The 19,406-nt window shown below is 51.3% G+C and overlaps 1 protein-coding gene across 10 annotated transcripts in view; it reads right to left on the bottom strand.

Moving 5' to 3' along the window:
* NDRG4 (NDRG family member 4) overlaps positions 1 to 6,781 on the bottom strand; it is a 52,667-nt gene extending 45,886 nt beyond the window's left edge. For 6 of the 10 annotated variants that reach the window (XM_010378183.2, XM_010378181.2, XM_010378179.2 and 3 more), the window contains exon 1: positions 5,937 to 6,524. In XM_010378183.2, coding sequence (XP_010376485.1) covers positions 5,937 to 5,973 — 37 coding nt within the window. In that variant the 5' untranslated portion in view covers positions 5,974 to 6,524. Of the gene's footprint in view, positions 1 to 5,936; positions 6,525 to 6,597 lie in introns of those variants that run through there. The other 4 variants (XM_010378186.2, XM_010378184.2, XM_010378178.2 and 1 more) reach the window with 3 other exon arrangements.
* Between the last annotated feature and the right edge of the window lie 12,625 nt (positions 6,782 to 19,406).

The raw sequence follows: 19,406 nt of genomic DNA on the forward strand, positions 1-19,406 counted from the left end.
GCTATTATTCAGCCCAGCACACCCTCCCTCCAAAGTTCCCATGGCTCCACCTTTGTCTCTGTTTTTCACCTTGCTGGTTCCTCCTCCTTAGACTTTAAGGAAAGCCAACTTGGCTTTCCTTGAACCATTCCTCCTCCTGTCCCTTTCCTCTCTGTCCACTGGACTCCAGCTCATCTTCAGAATTCCCACGGGATTGGTTCTTATCAGCATCTAGTGCTTTGCATTAATTTTTAGTTTTTTTAAAAATTAGCCTCCAGATGAGAATGTTTTCGTTTTTAAAAACAGAATTTGAATTTCTTGTAACACACATTCACTGAGAAAAATGAGAAAAACAGAAGACCAAAAAGAAGAAAGTAAAAACCACATGCAATCCTGTTAATAGAAGAAGCCACTGTTAATGTGTTGTGTATACCCTTTTATTCATTTTCCAATGCTCATCTAGACACTGAAAGAGAATGTCTCTGATACAAACCAACAGAAAATATGTTTCGAAACATCTGTTGGACTCTGGAGTCAAGATATTCTGGTTCAAATTCCAGCCAGCCACTCACCATCTGTGTGCTCTTTGACAAGTTACTTAACCTATCTGTGCCTCACTTTACCTATCTGTAAAAAAGAAGAAATGATAGCACATACCTCGTAGGGTTGTTATGATGATGAGTTAACATACAGCATGTGGTTAAGACTGTGCCTGGCACACAGCAAATGCCATATACGTGTGAGCTGTCATCACCATTAGTATTACACTATTTAAGGGGACATCTGTTCAGATGGATAAATAACCTTTGGCAGTACAATTCGTAGCTACCTGGGGTTCTCTGGTATGAATGCACTGCTGCTCTACTGTTAGGCATTTAGGTTGTTTCCAGTTTCTTTTTTTCTTTTTTGCTTCTATAAACAATGAAGAGATAACTATCCTTGAACTAACACCTTTGCATACATCTTTATTTGTTCCTAAAAACTCAACTGCTGAGTCAGAGATCACACATATTTTTAAGCTATTGATACATCATTGCCAACTTGACCTTTATAATCCTCTACCCAGTGGAACAGCATGCCCCTCTCCCCACACCCACCCTCCCTGGGCACACCCAGTGACCCTCATGTCTCCCCTCTCCTCCAAGGGACCACATTTCCTTACTCAACCATATATGTGCCCCCACATCAACATCACAGCACCCCAGTGAAGCAGACGAACTGGAAATGAGGATTCAGGGTCCTGCTTTCAGCCTCCTAGGGCAAACCCATGCCTCAGTTTCCACATATGTAAAATGTGGGTCAACACATCTGCCAACAAACACTAAAATCATCTATAAAATTGACTGGGGCTAGATATTCCATGGATTCAAATGAAACCAAAATTCTAAACAACAGGTAAAACTTTTGTTTCTTAATCACACATCAAGTATATTCTTAAAAATTTCCAAGATCCTCTACTGAGGCTCCCCAGGGACCATTTCAGAGCCCAAATCTGCCATTTTAGAGCTCTGACTCTGAACCATTTTGGAAACACACTGCTCGAGTGCCGATGTGCAGAAACAATTGCCTTCCTACTTGCGAAAAGACCAGTGTCCCACTTTCACATATCACACTAAAAAACAAAAAAATCATCCGGCTACCGAAGGCACCAGGAATCTGCCCTCTGAGAATTGTAATGAGCTCGTGTGCAGGTGTGACCATGTCCTGGGCTCCCTCACAAGTATCATCTTGGCTCCCCACAATATATATATTTTTGAGACTCATTCTGTTGCCCAAGCTGGAGGGCAGTGATGCAATCTCAGCTCACTGCAACCTCTACCTCTCAGGTTCAAGCAATTCTCCTGCCTCAGCCTCCCCAGTAGCTGGGACTACAGGCACACACGACCAAGCCTGGTTCATTTTTGTATTTTTGGTAGAGACAGGGTTTTGCCATGTTGACCAGGCTGGTCTAGAATTCCTGACCTCAGGTGATCCACCCATCTGAGCCTCCCAAAGTGCTGGGATTACAGGCATGAGCCAACTGCTTTAGCCTCACACTGTTAATGAGGGCTATTATTCCCATTTTACTGATAAGACTGAGGCTGAAAGAAGGTAAGAATTGCCCAGGAGCTGAGAAGCAGAGAGGAGACCCTGAAATTCACATCCTCCGATTCCAAAACCCCTGCCTTCCTTGTCCCTGTTGCAGCAAGACCCCACTGAGGGGCCTGGAAATGGCCTCGATAAGCATTTGTGATTTATGAAGCCTCCAGATGGACCCCAACAGCCTCCTCTTCTCTCCAGAACAAAGAGACATGCTGGGTCTGGGCATGACAACCCACGGGTCTCCTTCTAGTCCCATATGTGAGGGGGTACCTGGCCTTCCCCACGATGTCAGAGCTGTAGGTGTCTGGCTGGAAGGGCCCCACCCCGAGGCCATGCCTCTCTCACAGGAACCTGAGACCTAAGTAGGGTCCCCCAGAGACATATCTCAGAGAGGCCTGGACTGTTGCGAGAACCCAGTGAAGGAACTGGAACACCCTGGGGGGAGGGAATCTGGAAACTGGAGCACAGTGGGAGGAGAAGGGGCCCCCAGCACAGTGATGGAGTGCACTGGGGAGGCAGCCTGAGGACGCCAGCTCCGCGACTCTCAACTACTGTCCGCCTGCCAGAAGCTGCACTTGGCATCTTGCACACACTCACACCTAATCTCCAAAGACCCCAGCCAGCTAGGCACCACGACGATCCCATTTTACAGATGAGGAAAGTGAAGTGTGGAACAGCTATTAGACTGTCCTAAAGCCAGGCAGTTAGAATGCCATGGGACAACTCCCGGCTCAGGGCTCGGTTCTGAATCCAGCGCTGCCTCTTCTGAGAAATAGGAACGTGAGGAAGTCACTGACTTCACTGGCAAGACAGGCAAGATAATAAAATAGGAGAATGTGAAAAGTATACAGAACTAAATCAGTATGAGTTGTTTTTGTTTTTGTTTTTGAGATGGAGTCTTGCTCTGTTGTCTAGGCTGGAGTGCAGTGGTACAATCTCGGCTCACTGCAACCTCCCTCTCCTGGGTTCAAGTGATTCTCCTGCCTCAGCCTCCCAAGTAGCTGGGACTACAGGCATGCGCCACCACGCCCAGCTGATTTTGTATTTTTAGTAGAGATGGGGTTTCATCATGTTGGCCAGGCTGGTCTTGAATTCCTGACCTCAGGTGATCTGCCCGCCTTGGCCTCCCAAAGTGCTGGAATTACAGGTGTGAGCTGCTTCACCCAGCCTTCAATATGAGTTTTTAAAATTCAGTAAAACAATTTCCGAAGGCTGATGTTGGGGCAGGGAGTTAGAGGCCTCTACAGAATTATCCTAGAGACGTAGATGCTCAGCGGGCTGTGTGAGCCTAACCTCAGTCAGCAACCCTTGAGCATTTGCTGTGTGCCACCACAATAAAGTAGCCACCTCCCGGACTGTGACCTGCCTGTCATCCAATGGGGCTGATGGGTCAAATCTCATAGACGCAGGAGAGCAGGGATAAAGGAGGGTGGGGACAGATCCAAATGCTCTAGGGGCCAACCAGCCAGAACAGGTGGGGCCCAAGAGGTGCCCACCAGGGTCTAGGTCCCAACCACATGTGTCGCCTACACTATCTGAGCAAGCCTCACACCATCTCTTAGAGACAGGGGCCAACAGTTCCATCTTTAAGATGAGATGGCTGAAGTCAGAGAGGTTAAGGAAAATGTCTGAAATCACACAGCTGGCTACTGATGGGGTTGGATTTAGAATCCAGATCTGTGAGAAAAGGAAGAGGACAGAGAGGAAAGGCTGTGAAGACCACAAAATAGCAACAGAGAGGATGGGCTGTCTCCCAGGGCCAGGTTGCAGGTGCAATAGGAGCCTGTGACTGATGACAGTGACTGAGAGGGGCCTCATCCACCCTGGCCAGGGACTTAGAAAGTCCACCAGAATCCGGTGAGCCCATCTGGTGAGGGAAGAGGGGTCCTGACTCCTCTACCAGGAGATGAGGGAACAGTGCATGGGGTCTCCAAAGCCTAGACCCCTCCTTGAGCCCCTACACATGTCTCCTGTAAGCATTTCTCATCCAGGCCCTTTGAGGGCAGGAAGAGGGGGAGGAGAGAGGAACCAGGAGATCTGTTCACCATGCAGGCCTCTAAAAACCCATGGTGGGGGCCGGGTGCGGTGGCTCACACCTGTAATCCCAGCACTTTGGGAGCAGGAATCACTTGAGATCAGAAGTTCAAGACCAGCCTGACCAACACGGTGAAACTCATCTCTACCAAGAATACAAAAATTAGCCATGCATGGTGGTGCATGCCTGTAATCCCAGCTACTCGGGAAGCTGAGGCAGGAGAATCCCTTGATCCTGGGAGACGGAGGTTGCAGGGAGCTGAGACTGTGCCACTGCACTCCAGCCTGGGCGACAGAGTGGGACGCCATCTCAAAACAAAACAAACAAACAACCCATGGAACTGTAAGCCTTCCCAGGGGGTTAACAAGTTCAGCGGCCTGTGCTATTCCCTTCCAAGTTGGGTGAGCTGGGCCTGCCTTAAGTGGGCTCCACGAAGAAAAAGTTGGCAAGGGATTGGAAGGGGTGCCAGCCCCATGGCTAACTGGGCACAGCGCTGGCACTTCTGAGCACCCAGCCAGTTTCCAGTGTCCCAGGAACAGCCTGCACCTTCCCTTCTCTACAAGTCTGTCACGAGCTATTGCTGCTTTATTTATTTATTTTTTTGTAAAGATGGGGTCTCCCTATGTTACCCAGGCTGGTCTTGAACTCCTGGCCTTAAGCGATCCTCTGGCCTCGGCCTCCCAAAGTGCTGGGATTATAGGCATAAGCCACTGCGCCTGGCCTGCTACTGCTGATTTAATAAAACCTCACCCCCACCCCCACCTTTTAGCCCCCTCCCCACCAACACATACGCACATTCCAGGCCATTCAGCCTCCATACCTCTCCCGGATCAAGCCTCTCTCACAGCCCAGAGCATGGGCCAGTCCCTTGATCCTGAACCCATAATGCCACCTCCCCCTTCATTAACAGAAATTGTTTTTCGAGGTCTTCAAAAGCTGCCCCCGACTCAGATTCCACCCTGTTTCCCGAGTGCACCCACAGCCTTGTAACAGGGCTCCTGGGCTCTGCTCCCTCATCGGACATTAAGGTCCTCGAAGGCAGTGATCAGCCCCCTCCCCCAGGTGTCGGAGGACACTTACTGGAATCTGTGCTCATCTGACATACATGGATGGAGCACTACAAGTCCCAGGCCTGGAGGAAGCCGGGCTGCTTTCCTTTCCTCCTGTCTGGGTCTCTCCACACCAGGGAGAACACAGAAGTCACTCCTCAAATCCTCCCCTGTCCCTGCTACCTTTTCCACATCCTTTTCCTGACCGTTCTCTCTTGCTCTCCAGCCACTGCCCCTGGATGTGAGTCTCCAGCAGGGCAACTGATCACTTCTCCAGAGGGACCCCAAGGCTGAGGGTCCCCAGTCAGTAGGGTCCAATCTGGCTTCCCATTTCCCAGGCCACTTGGCCTCCGCTCCCAGCAAGAAACTTCTCCCCCCAGAGAAAGACGGCCCAGATTGTCACAGCGGGCAGAAATAAGAGGTCCATGGCGTGGGTCCTGCCAGGAGCCCACGGGTCCTTTCTTAGAGAACAAGCGACACTGATTGGAGGGCAGGAGCCCTGAGCTAGCTTTCAGGGTCCTGACCCGAGCTCCGCTGATCAGATACCCCAAGGGGCCACCCCCTGACCGGTGCTCCCGCAGCCCGGACGCCGGCGCCACGGACTCGCCACAGCCTCAAGTCCTCTCCTGGGGCCGGGCTCCGCACAGACACAGGTAGCACAAACCTAGGAATTAGTGGGGGTCCGCACCCCTTCCTGCTAGGACCCGAGCCGCCCCAGTCCCCGGCCGCCGCGCCCGGAGCCCGCTCCAACTCGGAAAGTGGCGGGCGGCTGCGGGACAGGCGGGCGGTACCTGTGAGCAGCTCCAGCCGGTATCCCAGCACCTTCATCTCGGCGCCTGGCGCGGCCCGGCTCTGGGTGGCGGCGTCGGGGCAGCGCGCTCGGCCGAGCCGGGGAGAGGAGCGCCGGAGACCCGGAGCGGAGCGGAGCGGCAGGAAAGCGCGGAGCAAAGCGGGAGGAGCAGCTCACAGCAAGGAGCGCTCTCCCGCCCCCAACGCCGCGCTCCCCCCTCCAAAACGGTTTAAAAAAATCCACCAATTGCATGGCCGCGCACCCCCAAAAGGCACCCGCCGCCACCTGGTCCGGGTGAACTCCAGGAGGCGGAGGGAGGGCGCGGGGTGGGTGCGGTGACACCGCGGGAGGGGTCCCCCGTGCCCGCCGCCCGAACAAAGAGACCCCGCCGCCTCCGGGCGCGCGGACGGCGGCTGGGTGTCCCCAGCGCAGCCGGCAAGGCGAAGAGAGAGACAGCGGGGGCCGCTGGGTGGAGGGGGCGCCGTCCCCGCGGAGGCGAAATGTGGTGGGAGCCAGTCGGTGCGGGGCTTGCGGGGCTGGGGTCGTGCGCGGGACTGGGGTCGTGCGCGGGACTGTGCTGGGTTGGGCGGGGACGCGCGCAGCAGTCGCGGCGGCGAGAGGAGCGGGACCTGGGCGCAAGGGCTAGGGCGCCGCCGACTCACCGCGGAGATGCGGGCGAGACAGACGCGCAGGCGGGTAGCGGGGCCTTGGCGCCGCCGACGCGCGGGTGCAGGTGCGGGCAGTCGGGAGCCCCTCCGCGTGCCCGCGGCTGCCGGGGCGGAGGCCGGGCTGGGGGCGGTGCGCCGCGGGGGGCGTGCCCGCGTGGGTTTGGCGGGTGTGGGCGCTCGGCCAGCGGGGCGGCGCCCGACCTGGGGTTGGCCCCGGACGGACCAAGGTACCTCGCGCTTGGCTTCCGCCTCCTGCGCGGCTGGTGCGTCCGGTGGGCGGGCAGGAGGGCGAGCGGGGACCGCGACGCGGAGCCTGGGGGCACACCCCGATCGATCCACGCCCCTGCCGACTTCTCACCTGCTCCGCCGGGCGTACTGTGCTGGGTGCGCTGCGAGGCCCTGCCCGCCCCTCCAGGACCCCTGTGGCCGCGCGGCGTCGGGTTCCCGGGGGAGGGGACGGCGCTGCCTTAGTCTTTGTTTAGACTCCGGAGGGGAACCTCAGCCCTGCAGAGACAGCCCTACCCCACCGTCCCCGCGCCTGCTGCTCCGCGCCACCCGCCGTCGCCGCCTGGGAACCGAGGGAGAAAAGCCGTGGGGATCGGGAAGACAAAGGGGCTCAGGGGCCCTTGGGGCGTCGTCCCCCTCCCCCCGTTTTCGGAGCCCGAGGGTGCCCTTGGGGAACTTGTGCAGGAGTGGGGAGGGACATCCCCTAGCAAAGGTGTCCTGGGCCTGCAGGGTCCCACCCTGAAGATGGGGAGGTCCCTGCTCCCCTCAGTTCACCTCCATTATCTGAGCGGGAAAGGGAACATGGGGACCCGTGTCTTTCTCAGGCTCATCCTGCTCGGGACCGCGGGGCACTCCTCCCTTCTGCCACACCCCTCACCACCCCGCCTTTGGTCCCAGATGAAGTCCCACTCTGGGGAGTATGGAAATCTGATGGCCTGAAAAATTTTATTTGGACAAGACAGCTCAAGACAGGACTCCTGGAGACCCGGGTTCTGTTCAGGCTCGGCCTGTGACCTTGGGCGGGGCTCTGCTCCTCCCTGGGTTCCAGCCTTTTCCGTGCAGGACTGTGTTGGACCAGGTCATCTTGGAGGTCCTGAATGGCGCTGGGGTTGAGGGTGCAGAGGGGCCTTCAGGCTTCCGGGCCCTTCCGCAAACCTCTCTCTGGGCTGGTTTGCAGAGAGGACCTGGTTTTCCTTTCCTCCATCTCCAGGGGGCTGTGGCTGTGAATTAACCCATCCACCAGCTGAGAAAGCTGGTAAGATTTTGGTGGCCCCAGATGGGGCCCATGTTCCCACTTGGGTTACAGCTTTGTCCTTGGGTTACCCCTACAGCTTGGGGTGCAGTGTATAAATCACAGGAGGCAGCAATTTGGGTTCCTTGCTTTGCGGAAATCCCTGCCTCTCAGTTTCCTCCTTTGCAAAGGGGTGGAGGGAGTTTGGTGATGACAGAAGTGAACCTCTATTTCTGACACCTCCACCAGGCTTAGTTCTATATATAGCAGCCAGGAGCCAGTCCTTAGGAGCACAGGCTGGTCCTATTGCTTCCTGGCTGTGGGATGTCTGGCAAGCTGCTTACCTGTCTCTCTGAGCCTTCATGTCATACTCTGTGAAATTGGGATGATGCTGACCTCAGGATTCCTGTAAAGATTAAATAACAGAATATAAAGAAAATGCTTAATGTAGTGCCAGGCACATGACTTAAGTTTAAGTGTTCAATAAATGGTCATTATTATTATTCGTGATGAAATTGTTATTATCGCATGAGAGATTCTTTCAGGCTTACCTGAGTCCTACCCTTTTCAGTCATTTCACACCTTGTCATTGGACAAAACTGTTGATGTTCTAATGACATAATTCGTGGGGCCTAGGCTGTTCTGCAGGCTTCCTAACAGGAGCTCTGACACTATGACACACCTATCGGTATGAAACATGGTGTCTGCAGTGACCTTGAACTCATGCAGACTATCCATGTAGCTCAGATAGTTCATGAACTCCTGTGAGCATTCCAGTGAGTCATATTGTGGATTTGAACTCCTAAAAGTGGAGACAATAGGGCCGGGCGTGGTGGCTCATGCCTGTAATCCCAGCACTTTGGGAGGCCAAGCCAGGTGGATCACCTGAGGTCAGGAGTTCAAGACCAGCCTGACCAACATAGTGAAACCCCATCTCTACTAAAAATACAAAAATTAGCTGGGCATGGTGGTGCATACCTGTAATCCCAGCTGCTCGGGAGGCTGAGGCGGGAGAATCACTTGAACCCAGGAGGCGGAGGTTGCAGTGAGCCAAGATTGCGCCGCTGCACTCCAGCCTGGGTGACAGAGTTAAAAAAAAAAAAAAAAAAAAAAAAAAAAAAAAAAAAAAACAGTGGAGACAATAGATGATGAAGAAACGTAATTGTGAGGGTTCCCAGGGCTATTGCGTCAAGCAAAGGTGCTTAGGGAATAGGCAGGTTGAGGAGGCCCTGACCCTTCTGGAAACATCAGTCATGCCAGGCAGAGGAGTCACTGCCAAGTCAGCAGAAGGGCAAGCTCTGGGTCCCCTGTGCCGCTGGACTCTCTTCATCTTCAGCACCCTGGGGAGGAGACGTGATGTTTGGGAGCAGGTTGGATTAACAGTGGAAAGTAGAACAGTGCAAAAGGCCAAGCTGTTGCCTGGGACAGGAGGCCTCTAACAAAGTGTCGCCCCAGCCTTGCTCCTAATTACTTGAAACATGCTTCCTAAGTCACTGCCTTGTAAAATGGGCAGAAGATCACTGGCCCGCACCCAGGTCGGAGTTGAGATAACCTTTCTGAAGATCTCAAATGAGCTTTCACTTTCTCATTTGTAAACTCGGGCTGATATATCAGTCAGGGTGTTTAATTGCAAGAAAGAGAGACCTACTCTGGCTAAATTGAAGCAGAAAAAGACTTTGTTAAAAGGAGGATAGGCTGGGCATGGTGGCTTATGCCTATAATCCCAGCACTCTGGGGGGATGAGGTGGGCAGATCACTTGAGGTCAGGAGTTCGAGACCAGCCTGGCCAACATGATGACGCTCCATCTTCACCAAAAATACAAAAATTAGCTGGGTGTGGTGGCAAGCGTCACCACACACGTAATCCCAGCTGTTCGGGAGGCTGAGGCAGTAGAATTGACTGAACCAAGGAGGCAGAGGTTGCAGTGAGCTGAGATCCTGCCACTGCACTCCAGCCTGGGCAAAAGAGTGAGACTCCGTCTCAAAAAAGAAAACAAAAAAAAAAGGAGGGTGGGCAGCTCTTGGAATATCAGGTGCCAGGCCTGACACTGCAGTGTTGCCCTGATGTTAAAACCACCACTGCCATCCCCCGGCACAGAAACTGCAGCCAGTGCCACCCCTGGACATGGTCACTGGGCACTGACATCAGGATCTCAGCTGCTGCTTCCCCAATCCTCACCACAGTGGATTCTGCGTGGTCTTGGCTTCCTCGAACCACTAGTTTCTAATTAACCAAGAACAGAACATGCCCAGGTGCAGCGGCTCACACCTGTAATCCCAGACCTTTGGGAGGCTGAGGCAGGAGGATTGCTTGAGCCTAGGAGTTCAAGACCAACCTGGGCAACATGGCGAAACCCCGTCTCTACAAAAAATACAAAAAGTAGCCAATCATGGTGGTACATGCCTGTGGTCCCACCTACTTGGGAGGTTGAGGCAGGAGACTTGCATGAACCTGGGAGATGGAGTTTGCAGTGAGACAAGATTGCACCACTACACTTCAGCCTGTGCAACAGAGCGAGACTCCGTCTCAATTAATCAATCAGTCAATCAATAGAAAGAATGGAATGTCTGATTGGAGGAGCGAGGTCATATACTTTGGCGAAGCAGTAAGCAAAGCTGGGGAAAGATGTTTTCAGTTTCTCTAGTGGGAGGTGGGCTCCGCCTTGTAGAAAGGGTGTGTCAGCTGCTAGGGGACAAGAGTGACCAGTGACCACTTCAGGTAACAATGGTCTTGTGAAACTGTTGTGAGATGATGCACATGGACATTTGACTTGGAGCCTGGCGTGGAGGGAACACAGGGATCTCAACGATCCCTGTCATTGAGATTCATACCACACTGTAAATGTAAACCAGTGCTACTCCTCCATTCTTTAAATTTTTGATTTTTCAGCAGATGAAAGACAAAAGGACCTTGAAAACAGTATGGCTTGCTGCCCTTCCACAGATAGAGGCAGCTCCGGTCCTGCTGCCAGGAGGACAGGTGACTGGGTTTTTCCATTGTGGTGATGAATTGGGCTGAGTCACCATCCCCTCGTGACCATGACTGGGAGCAAGTAAAAAGAACCAGCTGATGGAGTCAGAGGTGCAGACGATGAACCTGGAGCTATTGAATCTTCATCCCTCAGCAGGGTGGGGGAAGCAGAAACTGTCTCCCCCTCCCCACTAACACTCCCTACTCTGGAATCTTGAGCCACATGGCCTCAGGGAGAGAAGAGAGGCTCGTTTCTTTCCTTTCATACTATTGATTGAGTGTCTCTTTGGTGCTGTGGGGTTCAATGGAGAACAGAGCTGATCAGGACATTGACCTTGCCTTCAAGATTCATGCACTGATGGAAACCAGCTCGGAGTCCCATAACCTCAGTACCAGGCAGACTCTGCTAAGATGAGTAATTGATGTTACCATGGAGTGCAGTGGAGGCCTGGGGGACTCAGCAAGGGCTTCCTGGAGGAAGAGGCACCTGAGCCCCCCAGAGGTGAATATCAGCAGATGGCGATGGGAGGCGGGTGAAAGGGAGAGAACATCCATTCATCCATCTGTTCGTCCATCCATCCATCCATCCTTCCTACAATGGGTCAGCCAGGCTCTGTGCTGAGTTCAGGGAGGCACAGAGCTAAGCACAGTGCAGTCCTGCCCCTCAACAGGAGCCCCTGAATTGAGGTGGAGAAGCCTAGGTATGCATGAGCAGATGGTGCAGAAGCTGGAACGAGGAAGTGGGTGGGGGAGAGTGCCCGGCCTCAGCCTGGCTCTGGAATTTCACCAGTTACCAGATTATCTGCTCCCTGCTCCTGGGCCACCATGGACGACTCACTGGTTATATTGCAATCCCCTTTCTCCCATGATATATAAGGGCCCTCCTCCCTGCAGGGCCAGCCCTTTGCTATGTGGTAACTCTGGACACCCCACTATCTCCTCTGTTCCTGAGGACAGTAGAACCCCCTCCAGTGCCCTTTGCAAATGTCCCTCCACCTGCCCTGGAAACTTTAGCAGACTCATGGAAACCCGGTTGGTGCTGAGTCAAGGCAAGAAGTGGAACTGATAATATTTTTTTGCAAATTGTAATAGTTAAATATATTCAATGCATAAACCTTATGCAGGGGGGAAAATAAAAATCACTAATAATTCCACTGCCTAACAATAGCCAGTGCTAACATTTTGGGGTTTTGACCTTCAACACTTTATACACACACACACACACACACACACACACACACACACACACACACACACACATACATACATACAGTGGCCCTCTGTGTCCATGGGTTCCACATCCATGGATTCAACTAACCACAAATCAAAAATATTTTAAAAACCAATAAAATAATATAACTATAAAATAATGCAAATAAAAACAATACAGCATAACAACTATTTACACAGCATTTACATTGTATTCGTTTTTTTTTTTCAGATGGAGTTTTGCTCTTGTTGCCCAGGCTGGAGTGCAATGGCATGATCTTGGCTCACTACAACCTCTGCCTCATTTCAAAGGCTGAGGTTTTGTTTTGATCTGGTATTATGATGTGTGTGTGTGTGTGTGTGTGTGTGTGGTTTTATTGTTTGTTCTTTTTTTTTTTTTGAGATGGAGCCTCCTTCTGTCGCCTACGCTGGAGTACAAGTGGCTTGATTTCGGCTCACTACAACCTCCGCCTCCCAGGTTCAAGTGATTCTCCTGCCTCAGCCTCCGGAGTAGCTAGGACTACAGTTGTACGCCACCACATCCAGCTAATTTTTGTATTTTTAGTAGATACAGGGTTTCACCATGTTGGCCAGGCTGGTCATGAAACTCCTGACCTCAAGCAATCCACCCACCTTGGCCTCCCAAAGTGCTGGGATTACGGGCATGAGCCACCGTGCCCAGCCTGATCTTTGTTATGGTTATGTAAGATGCTATCATTGGGGGAAACTGAGTGAAGCATACACTGGACCTCTCTGTACTATTTTTTTTTTTGCAACTTCCTGTAAATCTACAATCATTTCAAAATAAAACAACAACAACAAAAATTGAGGTAGGCCTGGGAATGAACTATTTGACCTCAGTTTCAGAAGCTTCTGTTTTAAACTCTACACTTTGTCACCAGAGCTAAGGTTTCCTCGTCTCAGTTTCCCTTGAAGGGTGGGACTTGGTCTAGGGAAAAGCACCCCTCATGGAGAGTGGTGGGTGACCATCTAGGCTCTCCTCCATCATAGTGCTCCTGCAGCCTAAGTGTGTGCTTGAGGGGCTGACCTACCCTGCTCTCTGCAGGAGGGGAGGACCTGAAGGGGAAAAGGGGGAGGCACGGTTTCCCTTGTGGGCTCCAGGGAGTTTCTAGGACAGGTAGGAATCTGGCAGAAAGCAGACGAAAAGATGAGATTTGCTCTTTGGAGCTGAGCAAAGCCTTCTCTTTCCTTAGGAAAACCCATATGTCCAGAGAAACCTCTGTTCTGAAGTGCTGGATAGGGGTCCCCTTTTGGCAGGCTCAGCCTTCTTGGGGTGTCATTGGCCAAGCCTCATCTTGGGCCTGAGCTAAAGCCATCCACAGAGCTGGGCATGGGCCACTCCCCAGACCTGGGGCGGACTCAGTTCTATGACTCACCACCCAGGGGCACTCTCCGTTCTCAAGGGCTGCAGTGTCCTGAGCACCATGACGACAGGGTTGGGTTGAATCAGAGGTTTCAGGCAAGTTTCCACATAACAGAAACTGGGGAGCCAACTTAGAATGCTGGCTTGAGAGTCTCCAAGATCATCCTCAGGCTTCATGATTTGCTAGAACTCACAGAACTCAGAAAACCCATTGTATTAGTGTTTATATTTATTGTGGTATAAGGATACACATCAAAATCAGTAAAAAGAAAAGGTACAAAAGCAAAGTCATATCAGGTGCATGCTTATGAGTGTCCCTTCCTAGTGGATTCACATGGGAACACACTAATTCTTCCAGCAACAATGTATGACAACACATGCAAGGTGTTAACAACCAGGGAAGCTCACCCAAGCCTTAGTATCCAGGGTTTTTATTGAGGTCGGTCATGTAAGTATGCATCACCCATATGACCAACCTTAGCCACCAGTCTCCAGGCCCCCAGAGATCAAACTGATACAGTGGCCTCAGACAAATAAAAACAGGCATTCATCACAAGTTACATTGTTAGTATAAACTCTGCTCAAACTGATACAGTGTAACCCAAGGCCCCAGACATACAAAAACATTGTTATCAAACAGGATGCTACAAGGGCTAAGGTTTATCTCCCAGAAGGAGTCAAGGACCAGCTCCTTTCTGGAATGTGCAGGGTTTGAGCAATACCAGCCTTCTGAGCTAACTCTTGACTGTTCAGATGTCAATCATTTATTTTACCTAATACACACACAAATCATCTGTTATCACCATGATTTCATAAAAGAAAGATTTAATGCCAAGAAGGTAGGTTGGACATCACGACAGTGTGGGTGGAGGTCTGTGCTCTCCAAGAGAAAACAGTTGGCTTGATGTTGCTGACTATGAAAATGAAGGGACCGGAAGCCACAAGTGTACACCGTGAACCCGACATGGGCTTTTTTTCTTGTTTGTCTGCACAGCTTTGTCTCCAGTCAAGGAAGGGATGAACTGAGAGGCTCAGCCCTGCCTCCGCTCCTGTGCTGGCTCTGAGTCAGATGTCCCTACTCTTGGGCAGGAGCAGGCCCTGCTGGGAATAGAGGGGCATGGTGTGGCACCCTCCTCCCTTAAGTATCTAAGCTGTTTGTCCTTTCTTTTTTTGGAACTTGTTACTGTTACAACTTATTCTTCAAAGAAGGGAGTCTGTTCTTTTTTAGCAAGTGCTCTGGCCTCTGCCCTGCCCCTTGCCCCAGGCTCTGGTCCCTACTAGGCTGACTCTATGACTCTAGGATAGAATAGCTATTTTTTTTTTTCTTTTTGAGACAGGGTCTGGTTCCGTTGCTCAGGCTGGAGTGCAGTTGTGTGATCATAGCTCACTGTAGTCCCAACCTCCTAGGCTCAATCGATCTTCCCACCTCAGCCTTCTGAGTTGCTGGGACTACAGATGCGTGTCACCATGCCTGGCTAGTTTTTGTATTTTTTGTGGAGATAGGGTTTCCCCATGTTGCTCAGGCTGGTCTCAAACTCTTGGACTCAAGCGATTCTCCTACCTCAGCCTCCCAAAGTGCTGGGATTACAGGCATGAACCTCTGTGCCTGGCCAGAACAGCTACCCTTCTAAGGTCCCAACTCATCCTGCTTTCCTCACCATATATCCTCCATGCATGGAGCTGAGCATTAAAGGCCTAGGTTGCTGACCTGTGCAGGCTTCATGGCTTGGAGACAGACAGCCCTGGGTTCCACCATCTACTACCTGGGTGACCTTGAGCAAATAACCTAACCTTGCAGATCTCCTTGTTTCTCAAGTGGGTCTAATGATAAAGCTTTGGGGAATTAGTGAGTGGGTAACAGCCCAGGGCCTGGTGCCCAGTTTGATTCCATTGATTAGAAGCTGTGAGGATGATGAATCATGTCGTTTCAGGTGCAAAGCGTGGGGGCAAACAGAATCCTTGTGATGAGTGCAGTAGGTGCTGTGACACATCCAGCTGCCTTGGAACTGGGTGCTGAGAAGTCGGGGGGTTCTGGGGCTTCAAGACTTCTGGGGAGGGGGCACAACTCATGCACATGACAAGAGGAGAGCTGGTGGGGCTTTGGGGTCGTGAGGACTGAGGGGCTTGTTCACCGTGGGGTCTTTGCATGTACATTCTCTCTGTCCGGAGACCTCTTCCTTCCATTTTCTACACCTCCCCTGGCTAATTCCATTTATCTCTGGATTGTCCATTTAGACCTCAACTAACCGCTTCATTCCCTGACTCCCCTCCTCTGGGCCCCCTTTGAGCCCCATGCTTAGTTGTAATAATAATCTGCGATTTATTGCACCAGGGATAATGCAGAGGGCATTACCTACATATGTTATCTCCTTTGACTCTCTCAAAATTTAGAGAGTTCACTGTGGCTTTATTTTTCTGATTTTACAGAAGAAGAAACAGACACACAGAAGTGAAGCAAGTGGCTCAACCGCCCTCCCTCACTCTGTACAGTGGTTGTCTGTGTGCAATTTCATCTGTGCCCTGAACGATGAACTTCCTGAGAGCAAGGAAGCTTGTTCACTGTTTAGCCCCAGATACTTAGTATGGGCTCAGTAGATGGGAGCCCTCCACCAGTCCTTGCTGAATGAATGAATGAATGAATGAGTAGATGAATGTTTGTAAAGTGGCAATGCAAGCTTGGGATACCATGGACCATGGACAATAAACAAATATTTGTACCTGTGATGGGCAGAATAATCCCCACCCCCCCAAATCTTAATCCCTGGAACCTATGAATATGTTATGTTACTTGGCAGAGGGAAAGGAAGGTTGCAGATGGAATGAAAGTTGCTAATCAGCTGACTTAAATAGGGACATGATCCCGGATTATCTAGGTGGGTCCAAAGTAATCACGGGGGTCATCAAAAGTGGAAGAGGGAGGCAGGAGGGAACAAAAGAAATGGCAGTGTGAGAAGGACGTGGCTTGACAATGTTGCTAGATTTGAAGATAGAGAAAGGGCCACAAAGCCAAGGAAAGCATGCAGCCTCTAGAAACTGGAAAAGGGACAGAAGGGGATTCTTCCCTACAGCTGCCAAAAGAAGGGCAGCCCTGCTGACATCTTGATTTCAGCCCACAGAGAGACCCATTTCAGACTGAGGACCTCCAGAACGGTAGGCAAATATATGTGTTGTTTTAAGCCACAAATGTGATTTTTTTTTTTTTTTTTTTTAATGGAGTTTTGCTCTGTTGCCCAGGCTGGAGTGCAATGGGGCAATCTTGGCTCACTGCAACCTCCTCCTCCTAGGATCAAGCGATTCTCCTGCCTCAGCCTCGCAAGTAGCTGGGATTTCAGGCATGCACCACCATGCTCTGCTAATTTTTTTTTTTGTATTTAGTAGAGACGGGGTTTCACCATGTTAGTCAGGCTGGTCTCGAACTCCTGACCTCAGGTGATCCGCCCGCCTCCACCTCCCAATGTGCTGGGACTACAGGCATGAGCCACCACCCCTAGCCCACAAATGTGATTTTTGACAATTACCATAAAAAAATGAATATAATGCCCTACCCCTGATGCAAAGAATCACACCTGACCCTTAGTGGTCACTTATGACATGATGGTTGAATTGCACTGGAGTATTGCTATAAGCACCCACTTATTATCAGGAAAGATACATAAAAAAAAGTGCTTTTAAAAAAGTTTATATATTGGGGTCTAACTGGGAGGTCTCAAGGTGGGTCAGAATTTGGTCCTGAGACAGAACCATTAGCTCAGCAGGTTGGACTGGATGGATCACAGAGAGTGACACCAGGGGCCTTCTAGGGAAGGGAGTCATAGGCTGGTGAGTGAGCAGTGATGCTGGACGAGTAGATGTCAGCATCCTGGGACCACCTATGGCCTCAGGCCTGGGGTCCCTGCATAATCATTAGGGCCACCATGCATTGAGTCTAGACCCCCTGCCAGACAGGATTCTAAGCCCCCCATAACATCAGCCCAACAGCCCATTGTGTAGGCAACATGCTGCTGCCTGCCTGCCAGAGGAAAGAACAGCCAGCTGTATTCTTCCACTGTGCTGGACACTGTTCCAAGAGTGGCACATCCTTAACCCATTCAGTCCTCATAACAGCCCCATGTGATGACTCCCATCATTGTCCCCAGTTTACAGATTAGGAAAGGAAGGAAAGGATTCTAATCTACAGATTAGAAAGGAAGTCACTTTCCCACTCACATAGCCAGTAATTGGGTCTGAACTAAGGCAGTGTGGGCCTTTGAGTTACTCGTCCCTGAGTATTTTCATGTGTGTGCATGATGCACATGTTAATAAACTTCTGCTTGTTTTTTTTCTTGTTAATCTGTCTTTTGTCAGCCTTGTTTACAGGACCCCAGCCAGAAAATCTAGGAGGATGGAAGGAGAAAGAATCTTTCTTTCCTCCCCTACAATACCACCCCCCACTTGGATCAGGCCTTTCTGTTTATGACACATTCTCCTGTTTTCTCTTGTCATCCTCACAGTGGCTGGTTATGATCATGAGTGCCCTTGGCTCACATTTTGGGAAACAGAGTCCAGAAAGGGAGACACACACCCATCCACCTTCCGAGATGAGGGTGGGATTCCTTCTGGGGTCTCCTGCCTCCAAGTCCAGAGTCGCCCACTCCCACTGGCTGCCCCTGTCTTCTCCTGGTGCGTTACTTATGGGCCATTACCCCTGACCTGCAGGCGTCCAGATGCTGCCTGGCAGAGCTGTGACCTCAGTGTCCCCTGGAGAAGATCAAGGGCGTCCCCCCAACCCCCTGCCAGCCCTAGTCTCTGCTCTCCCCTCCAGCCGCTGCCTCTTTGGGTCTCTGTAGGCTCCTGGTGTGTGGCACAGCCTGTCCCCTGTCCCACCCACCAGAACCACCTTGTGAGCACAGCTTCCTCTTTGCCAAGCCAGCTGACATATTCAGCAGGCTCCCGACTTGCTGAGCAAAGCAAGGGTAATGGCGAATTCCAAGCTTGCCATGCCCTCACCCTGACACATGCAGGGGTGGCATAGGGGGTGTGGATGGTGTGTGTGTCTTGAGAGGAGGGTGTGTGTGTGTGTGTGTGTTGTATGTGGGAGGGAGGTTTAAGCACTCATGGTTGAACCTATTTGCGTTGCCTCTTCTGGGTCTTGTAACTGAAAGTGTAACCAGCAAAGGTCATTTTCTTCTTCCTGTCACCCAGGGGGGTGGGAAGAGGTGCTTAGATCTAGAGTTAAGGTTGGGAGCAGGGCCCCTGAGGACCCTGGATCCCACAGCTTTGGAGCTGTGTGACGTTGAGCAAATTGCTGAATCTCTCTGAGCATTATTTTCCTTCTCTTTAACTACATCATTGAATCATGATGAAGATTAAATGAGAGTGCACGGAACACAGTCAGCACAGAGCCTGAGGGACAAAAAACACTGAAAATGAGCTTTTGACGGTGCATGCGTTTGGATCACAAACTCCTGGAAGAAAGAGCACGAGGAGAGGAGAAGCCCAGGATTCCACAGGCAGAATTCATTGGGTTTTAGGCAGGAGTTGGGTCATCTTCACCTCAGTTTCCATGTCTATAAAATGGGCAATAGTTGAGTCGAGCAGTTGCTTAAAACCATGGCTAACATTATGGAATTCTAGAAAATAAAAGTGAAAACCCAGGTCATCGCCAAAGTTTCCCCTTCTTGAATTGAACACTTCCCTCCCTTTTCCTCAGATTTGAAGGCATTTGGCAAGTGTTGGCACATAAAGCCGAAGGACAGGCATCTTGGTTTCTCCTCCCTGCTTTAAAGCCCCTGGTTGAAGGTCTCAGAATCATCTGGAGACCTTGTGACTCACAAAGCCCCTGAGTCCTGACCCCGGGACCCTGGTTGGTTGGGGACGAGGGCACCAAAACATCTGTGTCCTTAATAAGTTTCCCGAGTGAGTCCAAAGCAGGTGGCCACTGTGAGAAACTAGAGACCAAGTGCTCTGTTGGGGATTGTCCAGGGGCCCCTGGGAAGAGTCCTGGACTTCCAGAGTCTTGTCTC

Source organism: Rhinopithecus roxellana, chromosome 20, assembly GCF_007565055.1.
Source record: "Rhinopithecus roxellana isolate Shanxi Qingling chromosome 20, ASM756505v1, whole genome shotgun sequence".
NCBI lineage: Eukaryota > Metazoa > Chordata > Mammalia > Primates > Cercopithecidae > Rhinopithecus > Rhinopithecus roxellana.